At 37.8% G+C, this 21,127-nt stretch overlaps 1 protein-coding gene across 5 annotated transcripts in view; it reads left to right on the top strand.

Annotated features, from left to right (window-relative positions):
* TPGS2 (tubulin polyglutamylase complex subunit 2) overlaps nt 1-21,127 on the top strand; it is a 67,757-nt gene that overhangs the window by 28,099 nt on the left and 18,531 nt on the right. For all 5 annotated transcript variants that reach the window (XR_006210188.1, XM_007090727.3, XM_042963029.1 and 2 more), the window contains one exon: nt 19,865-19,952. Coding sequence is in view for 4 of the 5 variants with exons in the window: in XM_007090727.3 (XP_007090789.2) it covers nt 19,865-19,952 (88 nt within the window). In the remaining variant the exon portion in view is untranslated. The remainder of the gene's footprint in view (nt 1-19,864; nt 19,953-21,127) is intronic.

Here is a 21,127-nt window from a genome sequence, read left to right as displayed (position 1 = left end):
TTCTGCCCCTTCCCCCTCCCTCTCCACCAAGGCAGTCACAGCAGAGCAGACACTACTCTGCCTTAACTGGTGAGGCAAAAAAGAGATCAAACTGGTAACTCTGCTCTGCAGACTCCGCCTCTCTAATAGAATTGTTTTTGTTTTCAATGTTATTGAGATATAATTGACATACGACATTGTATTGGTTTTAGGTGTATAATATAATGGTTTGATATATGTGTATATTTTGAATGATTACCGCAGCAAATTTACTTAACATCCATCACCATACATAATTTTAAGTTTTATTTTCTTACGATGAGAACTTTTAAGATTTACTCTACGAGCAACTTGCAAATACACAGTACAGTATTGTTATAGTCACCTTGCTGTATATTATATCCCCAAGACTTATTTATAACTGGGAATTTGTACTTTTGAACCCACTTTTGCCCACTCCTAACCCCTGCCTCTGGCAACCACCAGTCTGTACTTTGTAGCTCTGAGCTTGGTTGGTTGGTTGTTTAGATTCCACATAAAAGTGAAATCATACAGTATTTGGCTTATTTCACTTATAATGTCCTTGAGGTCCATCCATGTTGTCTTGTCACAGATGGCAAAATTTCATTCTTTTTATGGACAAATAGTATTCCATTATGTGTGTGTGTGCACGTGTGTGCATGTGTGTGTTTACCATACATTCTTTATTCATCCATTGGGGGACACTTGGGTTTTTTCCATATCTTGGCTAGTGTAAATAGTGCTATAGTGAAACAGGGATGCATAGATCTTTTTGAATTAGTGTTTTTGTTTTCTTTATTTAAATACCCAGCAATGGAATTGCTGCATCATATGGTAGTTCCTATTTTTAATTTTTTGAGGAGCCTCCACGGTTTTCCGTAGTGACTGCACCAATTTATATTTCCACCAGCAGTGCACAAGCATCCCCTTTTCCCCACATCCTCACCAACACTTGTCTTTTTTTTTTTTTTTTAATGTTTATTTATTTTTGAGAGAGAGAGCGAGTGAGACCTGGGGAGGGGCAGAGAGAGGGATACAGGATCTGAAGTGGGCTGTGTGCTGACAGCAATGAGCCTGATGTGGGGCTTGAACTCATGAGCCATGAGATCATGACCTGAGCTGAAGATGCTTAACAGACTGAGCCACCCACGTGCCTCTTGTCTTTTTTGATAATGGCCATTCTAACAGGTATGAGGTGATACCTCATTGTGGTTTCAATTTGCATTTCCCTCATGATTAATGATGTTGAGCACCTTTTCATATACTTTTGTTCATTTGTGTTTTTTGGGAAAATGTCTATATAGTTTCTAAACCCATTTTTAAATTGGATTGTTTTTTCTGTTGAGTTTTATGAGTTCTTTATAGATTTTAGATTTTGACCGCTTATCAGGTAAATGATTTGCAAATATTTTCTCCCATTTACTAGGTTACCTTTTCATTGTGTTGGTGGTTTTCTTTGCTGTACATAACAAGTGTTCTATCCCACTTATTTATTTATTTTTGCTTTTCTTGCCTTTGATTCTGGTGCCAAAGAGGAAAAAAAATTGCTAACACTAATGTCAAGGGGTTCACCCTGTATGGTTTGTTCTAGGAGTTTTATGGTTTTCAGGTCTTACATTCAACTCTGTAATCTTTGTTGAGTTGATTATTGTGTATGTTTTAAGATAGTGGCCGAATTTTGGGGCATCTGGGTTGCTCAGTCAGTTAAGCATCCGACTCTTGATTTTGGCTCAGGTCATGATGTCGCAGTTCATGAGATTGAGCCCCCATTGGGCTCTGTGCTGACAGCATGGAACCTGTTTGGGATTCTCTCTGATATTCATTCTCTCTCTCTCTCTCTCTCTCTCTCTCTCTCTCTCTCTCTGTGTGTGTGTGTGTGTGTGTGTGTGTGTGTGTGTGTTCCTCCCCTGCTAGCTCATGAGTGCTCTTTCTCTTAGTAAATAAATATTAAAAAGAGATTTAACCAGTTTTCCTAACACCATTTATTGAAGAAACTATCCTTTCTGCGTTGTATTTTCTTGGCTCCTTTGTCAGAAATTAATTGACCATGTATGCATGGGTTTATTTCTGGGCTCTCTATTGTGCTCAGTCAATCTATGTGTTTGTTTTCATGCTAATACCACACAGTTTTATTTATAATAGCTTTGTAGTGCAGCTTCAAATCAGAAACTGTAATGCCTTTAGCTTTGTTCTTCTTAAGATTGCTTTGGCTCCTTGGGGTCTTCTGTGATTCTACTAAGACTTTAGGTTTGATTGTTTTTACTGTTTCTGTGGAAAACACCGTTGGAATTTGGTAGGGATTACATTGAATCTGTAGATTTCTTTGAATAGTATAGACATTGTAATACTGTTCTTCCAATCCATGAACACAATATCTTTTCATTTGTTTGCATTTTCTTTTGTTTCTTTCATCAGTGTCTTAAAATTTTCAGTGTATAGGTCTCACCTCCTTGGTTAAATTTATCCTAGGTATTTTATTCTTTTTAATATAATTGTAAATAAGTTTGTTTTAATTTCTCTTTCTGATAGTTGGTTATTAGTGTATAGAAACACAACAGGTTTTTGTATATTGATTTTGCATCCTGCAAGTTTACTGAATTTGTTTTTTAGTTCAAAGAGGTTTTTTTGGTGGAGTCTTTAGAGTTTTCTATAAATAATAGGTCATCTGTAAATAGAGACTTTTGTTTCTTCCTTTCTGATTTGGATGCCTTTTATTGCTTTTTCTTGCCTGATTTTTCTGGCTGTGACTTCAAGCACTATATCAAGAGTGGCCATCATTATCTTGTTCCTGATCTTAAAGGGAAAGCTTTTAGCTTCTCTTTGAGTATGATATTTGCTGTGGGTATCCAGTTTGTTGAAAGTTTTTGCCATGAGTATATATTAAATTTTGTCAAATGCCTTTTCTGCATCCTTTGAGATGGTCGTATGATTTTTATCCTCATTTTGTTAATATGGTGTATCACATTGAGTGGTGAATGTTGAACCATCCTTGCATCAGTGGAATAATCCCACTTCATCATGGTGTATGGTCATTTTCATGTATTGTTAATTTCAATTTGCTAATATTTTGTTGAGGATTTTTGCATCAATGTTCATCATGGTTATTGGCCTGTAATTTTTTTTAAGTTTATTTATTTTGAGAGAGCGTGAGTGAGCGGGGGAGGGGCAGAGAGAGGGAGAGAGAGAATCCCAAGCAGGTTCTGTGCTGTCAGTGTGGAGCCCTACATGGGGTTGAACTCACAAACCATGAGATCATGACCTGAGCCAAAATTGAGAGCTGGATGCTTAATCAACTGAGCCACCGAGGGGCACCTATAATTTTCTTTTCTTATAGTACTTGTGTCTAGTTTTGGTATCAAGGTAATTCCAGCCTCATAATATGAGTTTTGAAGTGTTTCTTTCTCATATGTTTTGGAAGAGTTTGAGAAAGATTCGTATTAATAATTAGTTAAATGTTTGGTGGAACTCAATTATGAAGCCATCTGGCCCCAGACTTTTGTTTGGAAGTTTTTGATTGCTGATTCAATTCTCCATACTAGTAATTTGCTTATTCAGATTTTCTATTTCTTCATGATTCAGTCTTGGTAGGTTGTATGTTTCTAGCAATTTTTTCATTTCTTCTACGTTTTCCAATTTGTTGGTATATAATTGTTTGCATTAGTTTTTCTAATTTCTGTGGTATCTCTTGTAACGTCTTCTTTTTCAATTCTGATTTGAGTTCTCTCTTTTTCTTGGGGAATCTAGCTAAAGGCTTATCTATTTTGTTTACTTTAAAAAAATAGCTCTTAGTTTCACTGATCTTTTGTCTTTTTAGTCTTTATTTCATTTATTTCTGCTCTGATCTGTGTTATTTCCTTCTTTTAATTTTGGTTTAGTTCTTATTTTTCCAGTACCTTGAGATGTAAAGTTTGATTGCCTATTTGAGGACTTTCTTATTTCATAATGTAGGGATTTATCACTATGAACTTCCCTCATAGTACCTCTTGTACTAAGTAGGGGCACCTGGGTGGCTTAGTTGGTTAAGCGCTGAACTTCACCTCAGGCCATGATCTCATGGTTCGTGGGTTTGAGCCCCACATCAGTTTCTGCACTGATAGTGGGATTCTCTCTTTCTCCTCTCTCTCTTTGCCCCTCCCCCTATTGTACATGCTCTCTTGTTGTTCTCAAAAATAAATAAAACTTTAAAAAAAAAAGAACTTTTTGTGCTAAATCCCTAAATTTGGGCATCTTGTATTTCCAATTTCATTTGTCTTAAGATATTTTTTATTTCTCTTTTGAGTATTCCTTTTGAGCCATTGGTGATTCTGACCAAGTTGTTTAATCTCTACATATTTGTGAATTTTCCAGTTTTCTTTTTCTAATTGATTTCTAGTTTCATACCATTGTGATTAGAAAGATACTTGATATGATTTCAATCTTCTTAAATTTATTAAGACTTGTTTTGGGGCTAACATATGATCTGTCCTGAAGAATGATCCATGTGTGCTTGAGAAAAATGTGTATTCTGCTTTTGGATGGAATTTTCTGTGTCTGTTGTTCATCTGGTCTAATGTTCATTTAAATCCATTGTCTTTATTGATTTTCTGTCTGCATAATCTATCCATCAATAAAAGTAGGGTATTGAAGCCCCCATATTATTATTTGTATTTCTGTCTACTTCTCCCTTTAGTTAATAATTTGATTCATATATTTAAGTGCTCCTTTATTTGGTGCATAAGTATTTATAAATGTGATATCCTCTTGTTGGATTGACCCCTTTGTCATTAAATAATGATCTTCTTTGAGGTGCCTGGGTGGCTCAGTCGGTTGAGCATCTGACTTCAGCTCAGGTCATGATCTCATGGCTCGTGAGTTCAAGCCCTGCAGCAGGCTCTGTGCTGACAGCTTGGAGCCTGGAGCTTGCTTCAGATTCGGTGTCTCCCTCTCTCTGCCCTTCCCCGCTCATGCTCTGTTTCTCTCTCTCTCTCTCTCTCTCTCTCTCTCTCTCTCTCTCTCAAAAATGAATAAACATTAAAAAAAATTTTTGTAATAAAAACAAAAATAATGATCTTCTTTGTCTCCTATTACAATCTCTGTCTTGAAGTGTGTTTTTGTCTGATACAGCTAGCTACTCCTGCTTTTTTTGGTTCCCATTTTCATGAAATGTCTTTTTCCATCCCTTCAGTTTCAGTCTGTATGTGTCCTTAAAGCTGAAGTTAGTCTCATATAGGCAGCATATAGTCGGGTCTTGTTTCTTAACCCACTCAGCCATTTTTTTTTTCTTTAATAGTTGACAAACAGCATTATGTTAGTTTAAGGTGTACAATGCAGTGATTTGAAATTTATATACATTTACAAGATGATCACCAGAATAAGTCCTTTTACCATCTGTCACCATAAAAAGTTACTACAGTGTTACCGACTATATTCTCTTGCTGTGTTTTACATCCCTGTGATTTATTTATGTTACACCTGGAAGTTGTACTTCTTAATCTCTCTCACCTGTTTTATACATCCCTCACTTCCCTCCCCTCTGGCAACTACCAGTTGTCCTCTGTATTTAGGATCTGTTTCTGTTTTGTTTATTCATTTTGTTTTATTTTTTTAGATTCCATATGTAAGTGAAATCATATGGCATTTGTCTTTCTCTGATTTATTTTCACTTAATATAATTACCCTCTAGGTCTGTCTATTTTCTTCAAAATGGTAAGATTTCATTCTTTGCTGTGGCTGAATAATATTCCATTGTATAGGGGCGCCTGCGTGGCTCAGTCTGTTAGACGTCTGACTTCGGCACGTGTCATGATCTCATGGTTTGTGAGTTCGAGCCCTGCATCCTCTGTCAGCACAGAGCCCGCTTCAGATCCTCTGTCTCCCTCTTTCCCTGTCCCTACCCCGCTCACACTCTCTCTCTCTCAAAAATAAACATTAAAAAAAGTATTCCATTGTGCGTGGTGTGTGTGTGTGTGCGCGCGCACACACCCCCCCACATCTTCTTTATCCATTCATCTACTGATTAACACTTAGGGTGCTTCTATGTGTTGACTGTTGTAAACAATGCTGCTGTGAACTTACGAGTTTTGCATTAGGGTCTTCATTTTCTTCAGCTAAATACCCAGAAGAGGAATTGCTGGATCATATTATAGTTCTGTTTTTTTAATTTTTTGAGGAACCTTCATACTGTTTTCCGACTACACTGGTGTTCATTTTCACGAACACTGCACAGGGGCTCTTTTTTTTCCACGTCCTCACCAACATGTTTTATCTTTTTTATACTGGCCATTCTGACTAGTGTGAGGTGATCTCATTGTGGTTTCGATTTGCAGTTCTCTGATGATTAGTGATGTTGAGCATCTTTTTATGTGTCTGTTGGCCATCTGTATGTCTACTTTGGAGAAATGTCTATTTAGGTCTTCTGCCCATTTTTAATTGGATTATTTGGGAGGTTTTGGTGTTTATTGTGTGAATTTTTTTTAATAGATTTTGGATATTAACCCCTTTTTAGATGTATCCTATGCAAATATTATCTCCTAGTCAGTATGTTGCCTTTTTTTGCTGATGTTTTCCCTTGTTGTGCAAATGCTTTTTAGTTTGATGGAGTCTTGTTTATTTTTGCTCTTTCTGCTCTTGCCTGAGGAGACAGATCCAAAAAATTATGGCTGAGAACGATGTCCAAGAGTTTACTACATGTGTTTTCTTTTAGTAGTTTTATGGCTTCAGGTCTTATATTTAAGTCTTTAATCCATTTTGAGGTAAATTTTTTGTATGGTGTAAGAAAGTGGTTCAGTTTCATTCTTTTGCCTATAGCTGTTAGTTTTCCCAACACCATTTATTGAAGAGACTGTCTTTTCCCCATTGTACATTCTTGCCTCCTTTGTTGTAGATTAATTGACCATACAGGAATTGGTCTATTTCTGGGCTCTCTGTTCTGTTCTGTTGGTCTATATGTGTGTTTCTTGACTGTACAATATTGTTTTGATTACTGTAGCTTTGTAGCATAGTTTGAAATCAAGGAGTGTGATACCTCCAACTTTGTTATTTCTCAAGATTGCTGTGGCTCTTTGGGGTCTTTTGTGGTTCCATACAAATTTTAGGATTGTTTGTTTTAGTTCTGTAAAACGCCATTGGTGTTTTTATAGAGATTGCACTGAATCTGTAGGTTTCTTTGGGTAGTATGGACATTTTAACAATAAATATTAATTCTTCTAATCTGTTAGCCTGGTATGTCTTTCCATTAATTTGTGTCATCTTCAGTTTTTTAAATCAGTGTTACATAGTTTTCAGAGTACAGATCTTTCACCTCCTTTGTTAAATTTATTTTTAGGTATTCTTTTTGACATAATTGTAGATGGGATTGTTTTCTCAATTTCTCTTTCTGATAGATTGGTAGTAGTGTATAGAAAAACAACACATTTCTTTTTGTTAATTTTGTATTTTGTAACCTTACTGAATTAATTGTTTCTAATAGTTTTTTAGGTGCAGTCTTTGGGGTTTTGTATGGAGTATCATGTCATTTGCAAATAGTTCAGTTTTACTTAGTTCTTACCAATTTAGATGCTTTTTATTTCTTTTATTGTCAGATTTCAAGAATTATGTTGAATAAAAGTGGCAAGAATTGGAATTCTTGTCTCATTCCTGAGTTTAGAAGAAAAGCTTTCAGCTTTTTCCTGCTTAGTATGATATTTGCTGTGCATTTGTTATATATGGCCATTTCATTGAGAATTTGTATCATAAATGAATATTGAATTATGTCAAGGGCTGCTTCTGCAAATATTGAGATGATCATATGAGTTTTATCCTTCATTTTGTTAATGTGGTATATATAACTCATTGGTTGATTTATGGATACCAAACTATCCTTTCATCCCTGGAGTAAATTCTATATGATGGTAGTATATGATCCTTTACACGATCGTGGTATATGATCCTTTAAATATATCATTGAATTCAGTTTGCTTATATTTTGTCAAGGATTTTTGCATCTATGTTCATCAGGGATTTTATATGATTTAGGTGTCAGGGTCTTGTAGAATGAGTTAGGAAGTGTTCTTTTTCATGTTTTTGGAATAGTTTGAGAAGGATAGGTATTAAGTATTAACTCTTCTTTAAGTGTTCTCATTCACCTGCAAAGCCATCTGGTCTGGGATTTTTGTTTATGGTGAGGATTTTTGTTACTGATTCAATTTTATTGGTAGTAACTGTTTAGATTTTCAGTCTTCCTGATTCAGTCTAGGAAGATTGTATGTTCCTAGGAATATATCCATTTCTTCTAGATTGTCCAATATGCACGCATATAATTTTTTGTAGCAGTATTTTATAATCCTTTGCATTTCTGTGGTGTCAGTTGTAATTTTTTTCATTGTTGTTTTTATTTGAGCCCTCTCTCTTTTTTCTTGATGAGTCTCACTAAAAGTTTATCAATTTTATTTATCTTTTCAAAGAATTAGGTCTTAGTTTCATTTATCTTTTTTATTTTTTTTTCTTTTTAGCCTATTTCATTAATTTCAGCTTTGATCTTCATTATTTCCTTCCTTCTACTAACTTTGGCCTTCATTTGTTCTGCTTATTCTAGTTCCTTTAGGTGTAAAGTTAGACTGTTTATTAGAGATTTTTTTCCTGTTTCCTGAGTTAGGTCTATATCACTATAAACTGCCTTCTAAGAGCAACTTTAGCTACATCATATATTTTGGAATGTTGTGTATTCATTTTTATTAGTCACAGTATTTTTTTATTTCCTCTTTGAGTTCTTTATTGACCCATTGGTTGTTTAGTAGCTTGTTGTTTAGCCTTCCTCATGTTTGTGGGGGTTTTTTTCCAGTTTTTTTTTTTCCTTACTATTACTAGTTTCATACCACAGTTGTTTGAAAAGATGCTCGATAGGATTTCAGTCTTCCTAAATTTACTGAGATTTGTTTCATGGCTTAACATGTGATCTGTCCTGAAGAATGGTCCATATGCATTGAAAAGAATGTGTATTCTCCTGTTTTTAGATGGAATGTTCTGTATATATATCTATTAAATCAATCGGGTCTAATGTGTCATTGAAGGCCACTGTTTTATTGATTTTCTGTCTGGATGATGTATCCACTGATATATGTGGGTGTTAAAACCCCTAATATTACTGTATTTTTGTCCATTTTTCCTTTTAGCTGTGTTAATATTTGCTTGACATGTTTAGTTGCTCCTATTCTGGGCACATAGGTATTTATGATTGTTAGATCTTCATGTTGTATTGACCCTTTTATCATTACGTAATCCTTCTTTGTCTCTTTTTCCAGTCTGTTTTAAAGTCTGTTTTCTCTCATACAAGTATTGCTACCTCAACTTTTATTTTCACTTCCATTGATTTGGAATATCTTTTCCCATCCCTTCACTTTCAGCCTGTGGGTGTCCTTGGGTCTGAAATAAGTCTCATGTAAGCAGCATATACATGAGTCTTTTTTTTTTTTTTTTTAATCCTTTCAGCTACCGTGTCTTTTACTTGAAACATTTAGTTCATTTATATTTAAAGTAATTATTTTGTAAAGGTTTTAATTCCAGTTAGTTAACATGCGGTGTTACATTAGTTTCAAGTGTATAATATAGTGGTTGAACAATTCCATACATCACCCATTGTTCATCACAGGTGCACTCCTTAATCCTCATCACCTGTTTAACCCATCATCCCATCTCCCTCCCCTCTGGTAACCATCAGTTTGTTCTATAAATAAGAATCTTTTTCTTGATTTGTCTCTTTTTCCCCCCCCTTTGCTCATTTGTTTTGTTTGTTAAATTCCACATACAAGTGAAATCATATGGTATTTGTCTTTCTTGGACTCATTTGGCTTAGCATGATACTCTCTGTTCTCTAACTCTACTCATGTTGTTGCATATGGAAAGATTTTGTGCTTTTTTATGGCTGAATAATATTACTGTACACTACATCTTTATCCATTCATCAACCGATGGACACCTGGGGCTGCTATGTCTTAGCTATTATAAATAATGCTGCTTTAAACATAGGGGTGCATGTATCCCTTTGAGTTAGTGTTTTTGTATTCTTTAGGTAAATGTGCAGCAGTATGATTGCTAGATTGTAGATTAGTTCTGTTTTAACTTTTTGAGGAACATCCATACTATTTTCCACAGTCCACAGTGGCTGTACCGGTTTGCATTCCTAAGTGCACAAGGGTTCCTTTTTCCTCGCCAACACTTCTTGTTTCTTGTGTTGTTGATTTTAGCTATTCTGACGCTTATAAGGTGATATGTCCTTGTGGGGTTTTTTTGGGTTTCTTTTGTTTGTTTGTTTGTTTGTTTGTTTTGAAAGTAGGCTTCATGCCCGGCACACAGCCCAACGTGGGGCTTGAACTCATGACCCTGAGATGAAGACCTGAGCTGAAATGAGTAAGCCACTGAGGCGCCGATCTCCTTGTAATGTTTTTTGGGTGTTAAGTTTTATAAATTCTTTATATATTAGGGATACTAACCCATTATTGAATATATCATTTGCAAATATTTTCTCCCATTCTGTAGGTAGCCTTTTAGTTTTGTTGATTGTTTCCTTTGCTGTGCAGATGCTTTTTACTCTGATGCAGTCCCAATAATTTGTTTTTGTTTTTATTTCCCTTGCCTCGGGAGACAATAAAAGTTGCTATGGCCTATGTCAGAGAGATTACTGCCTTTGTTCTCTTCTAGGATTTTTTTTTATGGTTTCAGATCTCACTTTTAGGTCTTTAATCCATTTTGAATTTGTTTTTGTGTATGGTGTAAGAAAGTGGTCCAGTTTTGTTTTTTTTTTTTTTCCTTTCACATGTTGCTGTCCAATTTTCCCATCACCATTTGTTGAAGAGACTTTTTCTCATTGGATATTTTTTCCTGCTTTGTTGAAGATTTATTGACTGTATAGTTGTAGATTTATTTCTGGATTTTCTGTTCTATTGATCTATGTGTCTATTTCCATAACACTACCATGCTGTTTTGAACCCTACAGCTTTGTAATAATAACACTTGAGGTCTGGAATTATGATGCCTCCAAGTTTGCTTTTTCTTTTTCAGGATTGTTTTGGCTATTCGGGGCCTTTTGTAGATATGTTCAAATCTTAGGATTGTTTGTTCTAGTTCTGTGAAAAATGCTGCTGGTATTTTGATAGGGATTGCATTAAATGTGTAGATTGTTCGGGGTGATACAGGTATTAACGATATTTGTTCCTCCAATCTGTGAGCATGGAATCTTTTTCCATTTCTTTGTGTTGCCTGCAGTTTCTTTCATCGGTGTTTTTAGTTTTCAGAGTACAGGTCTTTCACTTCATTGGTTAGGTTTACTCTTCAGTATCTTGCTATTTTTTGGTGCAATTGGAAATAGGATTGTTTTCTTAATTTCTCTTTCTGCTGCCTCATTATTGGTATACAGAAATGCAACAGAATTCTATGTGTTGATTTTGTATCCTGTGACTTTATTGAATTCATTTATGAGTTCTAGCAGTTTTTTGATGGAGTCTTTCAGGTTTTCTCTATGGAGTATCATGTTACCTGCAAATAGTGAAAGTTTTACTTCTTCCTTACCAATTTGGATGACCTTTATTTATTTTTGTTGTCTGATTGCTGTGGCTAGGACTTCCAGTACTATGCTGAATAAAAGTGGTGAGAGTGGACATCTTGTCTTGTTCCTGACCTTAGGGGGAAAGCTCTCAGTTTTCCCATTAAGGATGATGTTAGCTGTGGAGTTTTCATATATGCCCTTTATTATATTGAGGTATGTTCCCTCTAAATCTGCTTTGTTGAGTGTTTTTATCATATGATTGGATGTTTTACTTTGTCAAATACTTTTTCTGTGTCTTTTGAAATGACCATATGGTTCTTATCCTTTCTCTGACTGATACATCAGGTTAATTGATGTGCAAATATTGAACCACCTTTTTAGCCCAGGTTAAATCTTATTTGAGATGGTGTATCACTTTTTTTTTTTTTAATTCTTTTTAGTGTTTATTTTTGAGAGAGAGACAGAATGCGAGTGGGTTGGGGCAGAGAGAGAGGGAGGCACAGAATCTGAAGCAGGCTCCAGGCTCCGAGCTGTCAGCACAGAGCCTGATGCAGGGCTCGAACTCACAAGCTGTGAGATCATGACCTGAGCCGAAGTCAGACGCTCAACCAACTGAGCTAGCCAGGCGCCCCTCACTTTTTTTTTTTTAATATTTTGTTGGATTTGGTTTGCTAGTATTTTATTGAGGATTTTTGCATCTATGTTCATCAGGGATGTTGGCCTGTAGTTCTTTTTTTTAGTGATGTCTTTATTTAGTTTTGATATGAGGGTAATGTTGGCTTTGAGAATGAATTTGGAAGTTTTCTTTCTTTTCTGTTTTTTGGTATGGTTTGAATAGAATAGGTATTAACTGTTCTTTAAATGTTTTAAATGTTTGGTAGAATTCACTGTGAAGCCCTCTGGTCCTGGACTTTTGATTATTGGAAATTTTTTTGATTACCGATTCAATTGCTTTGCTAGTTATTGGTCTGTTTAAATTTTCTGTTCCTTCCCATGTTAGTTTTGATAGTTTATGTGTTTCTAGAAGATTATCCATTTCTTCTGGGTTGTCCAGTTTGTTGGCATATACTTTTTCAAAATATTCTATTATGATTGGGTTCTTAATTTCTCTTCTCTCATTTGTGATTTTATTTATTTGAGTCTTTCTTTTTTGATGGGTTTGTCAATTATATTGATTTTTTTCAAAGAAACAGCTCCTGGTTTCTTTGTTCTATTGTTATTTTTAATTTCTATATCATTTATTTCTTCTCTAGTCTTTATTATTTCCTTCCTTCTGCTGGTTTTAGGTTTTGTTTGTTCTTTTTCTAGTTCCTTTAGGTGTAGGGTTAGGGTGTTTATTTGGGATTTTTCTTGCCTCATGAGGTAGACCTGTATTGCTATAAACTTCCCTCTTGGAATTGCTTTTGCTGCATCCAGGGGTTTTGGACTGTTGTGGTTTCATTTTCATTTATTTCCATGTATTTTTTCATTTCTTCTTGATTTCTTTGTTGACCCATTCGTTGTTTAGTAGCATGTTTTTAACCTACATATATCTGTGGTCTTTCCTTTTTTTTTTTTTTTTTTTTTTTTTGGTGATTGACCTCTGTATTCATAGCGTTGTGGTCAGAAAATATGCATCGTATGATTTCGATCTTCTTGAATTTGTTGAGGTCGTTTTGTGGACTAATATGTGATCTATTCTGGAGAATGATCCATGTGCATTTGAAAAGTATGTGTTTTCTGCTGTTTTGTGATGGAATGTTCTGACTATATGTGCTGAATCCATCTGTTCTAGAGTGTCATTCAAAGCCGTTGTTTCCTTGTTGATTTTCTGTTTAGATGATCTGTCCATTGATGTAAGTAGGGTGTTAAAATCCTCTACAATTGTTGTATTATTATTGATTTGTTCCTTTATGTTTGTTCTTAACTGTGTGTTCCAGTAGTGGATGCATATTTGCAACTGTTTTAGCTTCTTATTGGATTATCCCCTTACTTGTTTTGTGGTTTCTGAAGATTTTCCTGATCCTTGTCTTTCTTTTGTGTTTTGTTCATTTTCTTTACTGATATATTTGGATATCTTTCTCTTTGTGCTTTGCATTCTTTGTCTTTGTGCTTTGATACAGGGTTACCATTAGGTTTATATGTAACCTCTTCTGCATATACCAGTGTATATTAAGTTGATGGTTGTTTACGTTTGAACCCATTCTTTACTCTTCTCCTCCCCATGTTTTAGGTATGTGTCATTGTATTTTACATCCTTTTATCTTGTGAATTCCTTGAATGATTTTTTTTATAGCAATATTCATTTTTACTGCTGTGTTTTCTACCTTTATACTGTCACTTTGGTCTCTCCTTTCCACTCAAAGAGTCCCCTTTAATATTTCTTGCAGGGCTGGTTTGGTGGTCATGAACTCCTTTAGTTTTTATTTGTCTGGGAAACTATGCTTCTATTCTGAATAATAGCCTCACTGGACCGACTATTCTTGGCTGCAGATTTTTCCTATTCAGCACTTCCAATGCCAGTCCTTTCCTTCTTAGAAAGTTTCTGCTGAAAACTTCCCTCCTAGACTTATGTGTTTTCCCTTCTATGTTAACTGTCTTTTGTGGACTAATACGCTTTTTTTTTTCTTTATCACTATATTTTGCTAATTTAATTATGTCTTGTTGGGTAACTGTTTTTGTTGATCTTGATGGGGGTTTTCTCTGCCTCCTGGATCTGGATATTTGTTTCCTTCCCCAGATTAGGGAAGTTTTTAGATGTTATTTCTTCAAAAAAATTCTCTTCCCCTTTTTCTCTGTCTTCTTCAAGGACTCCTGTAACACTAATGTTATTACTTGTGATTGAGTCACAGAGCTCTCTGTTCTTGTTTTGCGTTTTTTTCTCATTTGTTCAGGTTACTTTTCATTACTCTGTGTCCTCAGTCATTAATTTATTTCTCTGCTTCTTCCAGCCTGCTGTTCATTTGTCAAGTATATTTCTCATTTTGTTTATTGAGCCCTTTATCTCTGCAATGTTGTTCCTTATCTCTGTGTTAAGGGTCTCGCTTATATCCTCCACTCTTTTCCCAAGTCCAGTGAGAATCCTTATGATCATTGCTTTAAATTCTCTGATACTTATATCTATTTCACTATATCACAGAATGATACTTATCTATTTCACTTAGATCTCTGGCCATGGCCTTGTGTTGTTCTTTCATTTGGATTACATTTCTCTTTCTCCTCATTTTATCTGCTTTTCTGTGTCTGTTTCTGTGTATTAAGAAGGTCAGCTATGTCTTCTGCTTTTGAAAGTAGTGACTTTATGAAGAAGAGGTCCTGGAGTGTCCTGCAGTGTTCTGTGTGCTGTTCATCTGATCTTGGCACTTCAAGAGAGCTTCTTATGTGTGTTGCTTATCTCCTGCTGTTGTGTCTTCATCACTTTTCCTTATAGTACAGTCATCTACACTGACTCTCTGCCTGTTGTGGGCTGTGCTGGGGTCACTGTGGTGTTACCAAAGTTTGCGCTGGGCCACTAGTTTTACGCCAGATTTGTACAAGCACTGTGGCAGCTAGGACCTGCATGCCTGGTCAGCATGGGGCCTGAAGCTGGGCGCAGTGCCTGAGGATGGCTGGGTGCAGCCTGGTGAGTGACACTCACCTGGTGAGTGACAACAGCTGGGGGTGTGCAGAACTGGGTGGGGTGTATGGTGGCAGCTGTGAACCCAGCAGCTTGGTGGGGCATGCACAAGTTTTACAAACTTTGCCTTGAGCACAGGGCCAAGGGTAGCAGGCTTAGAGTGGGCAAGTCCTCAGGAGAACTCATTGGCATGGTGCACTGCTTGCAGGTTAGGTAGCTTGTGTGTAGCTAGTGTCTGTGCAGCCCTGCCTCCCACAGATGGCCCTGTGTTTATGCTGGGGAAGGGGGGAGAAAAATGGCACCTGCCAGTTCCCTCGTTTTCAGAGAAGTCCCCCAACGCACTCTGAAATTCCTATGAACAGATATGTCTCCCATTTTCCCCTGGTGTTGCATAAACTGCTGTCTTTATATTGCCTCTCTGTGCTGGCTGCTGTGTCTTTAAGGGCAGGAACCCAGCTGTCACTTGCCTTTGTGTCTCCACTCCCCCAATGCTGAGTCAGCTGATTTCTAAAGCTCCAGGGTCCAAGTCCTGCTGGTTATACAAACTCACACAATTCAGCCTCTCTGGTTTTCAAAGACAAATAAATGTTAAGAGGATTTGTCTTCCCGTATGAGCTCCCTGGTACAAGGGCCCACGGCTCCCTCTCCCTTGAGGTCAACATCCCTTGCCTATCTCACCTTCCTAACCTTTAGATGCAGCTTTTTTTGTTTTGGAGTTTGTTCTGCCAGCCTTTGAATTGCTCTCTAGTTTAATGACCTACATGTGGATGATACCTAGTTGTAAACGTGGGAAGGGTGAGCTCAGGGTCCTCCTACTCCACTATCTTCCCAAGTTCCTCTACAGTAATTGTTGATAGGTATTTACTTATTGCCACACTTTTCTGATTGTTTTATAATTCTATTTTGTTCCTTTCCTGTTCTTGTGATATGATGATTTTCTTCAGTATTATGTTTGGATTTCTATCTCTTTATTTTTTATATATCAAAGGTTTTTAGTTTGTGGTTATCGTGAGGCTCCTGTTTAATACCCTCTGTATCTAGCAGTCTGTTTTAAGTTGATGGTTACTTAAATTCAAACACATTCTACAAGCATGGCATCTTTACAATCCCCCCCACGTTGTATATTTTTTATGTCATATTTCACAATATTTTGTTTATCCTTTAGTTATTGTAGATATAGTTGCTTTTACTACTGTTGCTTTTTAACCTTCATACTAGCTTTATAAGTAGTTGATGTACTATCTTCAGTATATGGTTGCTGATACCAGTGAGATTTTTTTTCTTTCATACTTCTCATTGTGGCTTTTCCACTTAAGGATGTCTCTTTAAAATTTCTTTTTTTTTTTTAATGTTTATTTATTTTTGAGAGAGAGACACAGCATGAGTGGGAGAGGGAGACACAGAATCTGAAACAGGCTCTAGACTCCAAGCTGTCAGCAAAGAACCCGACAACGGGGCTTGAACTCACAAACTGTGAGATCGTGACCTGAGCTGAAGTCGGACGCTCAACTGATTGAGCCACCCAGGCACCTCATCTCTTTAACGTTTCTTGTAAGGCCAGTGTAGTGGTGGTGAATGCCTATAGCTTTTGCTAGTCTGGAAAATTTTTTATCTCTACTTAAATTGTGAAGAATAGTTTTGCTGGATAGAGTATTCTTGGTAGGCAGTTTCTTTCTTTCAGCACTTAGAATGTATTGTGCCATTCCATTCTGGCCTGCAAAGTTTTTGCTGAGAAAATCTCATAGTCTTTTGTAGGGTTCCCTTGTATGTTAAAAACTTATTTTTCTCTTGGTGCCTTTTTTTTTTTTTTTTTTTTTTTTGCCCCAGCAAGGGAGGGGCAGAGAAAGAGGGGGACAGAAGATCTGAAGCAGGCTCTGTGCTCATAGCAGAGAGCCCAACACAGGGCTCAAACCATGAACCATGATGAGATCATGACCTGAGCTAAAGTCAGAAGCTTAACCAACTGAGCTACCCAGGTGCCCCTTCTCTTGCTACCTTTAAGATGCTGCTTTTCCTTAGACAATTATTTGTCTTGGGGTGGGGCTCTGGATTCAACTTATTTGGAACTCTGCACTTCCTGGATTTATGATGTCTGTTTCCTTCTCCAGGTTGAAGAAGTTTTCAGCCATTATTTCTTCAAGTAATTTTTCTTCCACATTCTCTCTCTCCTCCTTCCAGGACCCTTTTGTCTAATACTAGTCTGCTCTGTGTTCTTTCATAAGTCCTTTAAGGTATCTTCACTCTTTTAAATGTTTTTTTTTTCTTTCTTTCTTTCTCCCCCCCCACCCCCCCACCTTTTGCTGCTCTGATTAAATGAGTTCCACTACTCTGTCTTTGAGCTCACTGTCCCTTCTTGCACTTCACTTAGTCTGGCGTGGAACCTCACTAGTATATTTTTTGGTTCAGTCATTGTATTCCTCAGCTCTGTGACTTTCATGTGTTACTTTTTTTTTCTAATTTTTTTTTTTAATGTTTATTTTTGAGACAGAGGGAGACAGAGCGCGAGTGGGGGAGGGGCAGAGAGAGAGGAAGACACAGAATCTGAAACAGGTTCCAAGCTCTGAGCTGTCAACACAGAGCCCAAAGTGGGGCTCGAACCCATGAACTGTGAGATCATGACCCGAGCCGAAGTCGGATGCTTAACCGACTGAGCCACCCAGGCGCCCCATCATGTGTTACTTTTATATTGTACAACTCTGTTGAAATTTTCACTTTGTTCATGCATTCCTCTTTTGAGCTCAAAGTGAACATATTTATGAGTGTTATTTTGAACTGTTAGGTAAATTGCTTATCTCCATTTCATTATGGTCTTTCTGAGGTCTTATGTTCTTTTGTTTGGAATGTATTATTCCTCTCTTCTTTTTTTCTTCCTTGGTTTCTGTGATTAGGTAAAACAGCCACCTCTTCCAGTCTTAAAGGCAAGGTCTAATGTAGGAGATGAACTTTGTTGTTCTACTGTGCCCTTGTTCTTTGTTGTCTCCCAAACCTGATGTGATTGTGTAGGCAGGCTTCTTTGTCCTTAATAACTCCCAGTGGTTCAGGGTTTGCCCAGACTTGTAGTGTTCCAAAGGGGAGGATCTCTCTCAACACCTAGATAAAGCTGATTGGAAGCTGGGCCCTCAGGCAGCAACTTTTAAAGTATGTAAATACAGTTGACCCTTGAACAATGAAGGGGTTAAGAGTACCAACCCATCTGCAAAGTGAAAAATCTACATATAACTTGACTCCCCAAAACTGTTGAGAAGAAGCCTTACTGAAAACATACAGTCAATTAACATATATTTTTGTGTTTTATGTATTATACACTGTATTCCTACAATAAAGCTAAAGAAAAAAAAATCTTATTTAAGAAATTAGAAAATACATTTACAGTACTGTATCGGGGAAAAGAGTCTATATACGTGGACCTGCACATTTGAAACCTGTGTTAAGGGTCAACTGTATACATCCTTCAGGGAAAGAGTATAAACTGGCTGTTTTTCTCTTTTCCCTCTACACTGCGCCCCGGGTGGATAGCCAGTCATAAACTGTTTGCTTACCATCCCATTGAACCCATTAGCACAAGCCCTGCTGGCTACCAGAGCCAGGCTATTGAGTACTGTGTCCTTTGGGCAACAGCCAAAATAGCTGGGGTGCCATACATAGACATAGGTGCTTTCACAGAGACACTGGTGACCTGGAGCATGGCAGAGGGGTAGTGCATGCGAACATGGTGCCCGCTGGCCTCCCAAGTCTGTGCAGAGGAGAGACCCTTAGGCCACGGTTTTTGGAGATCGACAAATCAGCGTCTTTCATGGAAAGACTGGGCTTTTCAGTGTGCTGCCTCTATACTGTACCATGGTGGGATAGCCGATTCAGAACGGTTTCTTTGTTGCGGTCCTGTGAGACCTGGAAACCTAACCCCCTTGGCCACCAGAGCCCAGTAATCAAGGGATGTGTCCCTTGGGCAGTCAGTGCAAAAGCCACTGAATCAGTTGGATGCATAAGCTCTTTCTGGGAGATACTACTGACCTGGAGCAAGGCAGAGAACATGAAGATGGTGACAGCCAGCCACCCCATTCTCTAGAGAGTATTTTTGTCAGCCCCTAGATGTGTGCTAAATTAGGTAACTGCCACTCAGGCTGATGCTGTCAGATAAGCAAATAAGCCTCTTACACAGAAAGACTGGAAGTCTGGGTACTTTTCAGTCAACTGCCTCTGCGCTAGGCCCTGGGTTGGTAAACCCGCATGCATGAGCCCTTGGACAACTATTTCTCAGTTTCTGTAGCCTTGTGGGTCTTGTGGAGCAAGCCCTTTGGCTTACAAAGCTAGATGTTGGGGAGTTCACCTCTCACATGCAGACCTTAAAAGTTGGTGTGCCAGATACGGAGTTCAAACCTGTCACTCTTTAGAGGGAAGATGGGGTTCTCTCCTGATTGTGTGTTGCTGCACCAGTGATGGGGTTTATGGTGAATTGTGTCTCAGCCTCTTACGCATTTCCATGTGGGGTTTTTCTCATTCACCCAGTGTGTAGGAGTTGCTAAGTCAATTTTTGATTTTCTTTCAGAGGAAGTTGTTCAATAAGTAGCTGTGGGTTTGGTGTGTCTGTGGGAGAAGGTGAGTTCAGGGCCTCTGGTGTTGCCATCTTGAACTCAGTAATCGAGTTTGTAGATAATTATCAGAATCTTCCTATTTGGGGTATCTGAAACATGGTAAGTAGTATCCCCATTTGCTTTGGGGCATAGCCTTGTGCCTTTTTTCTGCCCTAACACTCAGCTGCTTTGTGATTCTAGAAAAATAACTGCATGCTACCTGAGGATGTGAAGAATTTTTACCTGATGACCAACGGCTTCCACATGACATGGAGTGTAAAGCTGGATGGTGAGACAACCTTCTTGCTATAGGGTAACATTTCCCTGGCTGAGAGATTGGGTATCTCGATAGTTTTCGGGAGTTCTCTGTAAGTGTGATGTCCAGAATCTAGGGTTCTCTCCCAAAGCCAATACATATCATCGTTTCACCCACCACCCACTATGCCAGAGTCTAGCTGGTACTTAACTGGAAACTCAATCTAGAGGCTTCCTTTTGGTACGAGCAGGTGAAAAACATTAATCACTACACAAAATTCTTGTACTACTTCAAACTTAAGGTCTCTGAAGGCTGCACCTCAGAGCAGTCTCCTCCAGAGTGAGGGAAGGAACAGCCACTGATGGTCCTAAGATGGGCAACTCCCTGGGGCACATGGGTGGCTCAGTTGGTTAAATGTCCAACTTCAAATCTCAGCTCAGGTAATGATCTCAGCACGTTACTTAAGATTCTCTCCCTCCTTCTTCCCTCTCAAAAAAAAAAAAAAAAAAAAAAAAAAAAAAGATGAAATAAGAGGGGCAATTTCCTTCATTCCCAGATTGGCGATGATCTCAAGAGCTATGTCCCTCACACCAGATCTTAAACTTCTCTCCACATCTCCCCAGCATAAGTTACCAACCACCTTACTTCTCTAGTTGTCATCCTAAGTATTAAATGTGTCTAGGACAGACATTCGTGTTGTAGATGTAGGAACTCATAACTTAGTAGTACAGATACTATGTACACATGAAAGGCGATGATGCACATTAAGTGATGACTCCTATAAAATTTCATAAGCCAGGAAACCCCGTTCTAGCCATTCCTTCCACAGACTTTCCTGGCCAGAAGAGGCCTTTATTGCCTCTGGACTCCAACCACCTCCCCATATCTACTTTCATCCTCAGGAAGCATCCTGCACCTCCCCGTGCTGTCACTAAGAATGCAGAATTTTTATTGCACAGCGGATCTGCAGACCTGAATTCTCTCCTTCGTTTCCTCCACCTCCTGAGTTCCTTTTGGTGATTCTCAAAGTCCCCTCTCTCTCTCTCTCTCACCTGACCAGAGGCACTTTTTATAGCTTATTATTGAGCAGTTAACATGAACTTTTAGCTTCGAATTATTTCCTCCATTGGCCTGAAACCATTCTTGTCACCAGCATCAGAGCCCTTCTTTGTAGCATGGCCATGGCCTTTGCAGTCTGGAGTAAGAGA

The sequence above is a fragment of the Panthera tigris genome, chromosome D3, assembly GCF_018350195.1.
Source record: "Panthera tigris isolate Pti1 chromosome D3, P.tigris_Pti1_mat1.1, whole genome shotgun sequence".
In the NCBI taxonomy this organism is placed as follows: domain Eukaryota; kingdom Metazoa; phylum Chordata; class Mammalia; order Carnivora; family Felidae; genus Panthera; species Panthera tigris.
This window is presented reverse-complemented; position numbering and strand designations above follow the sequence as displayed.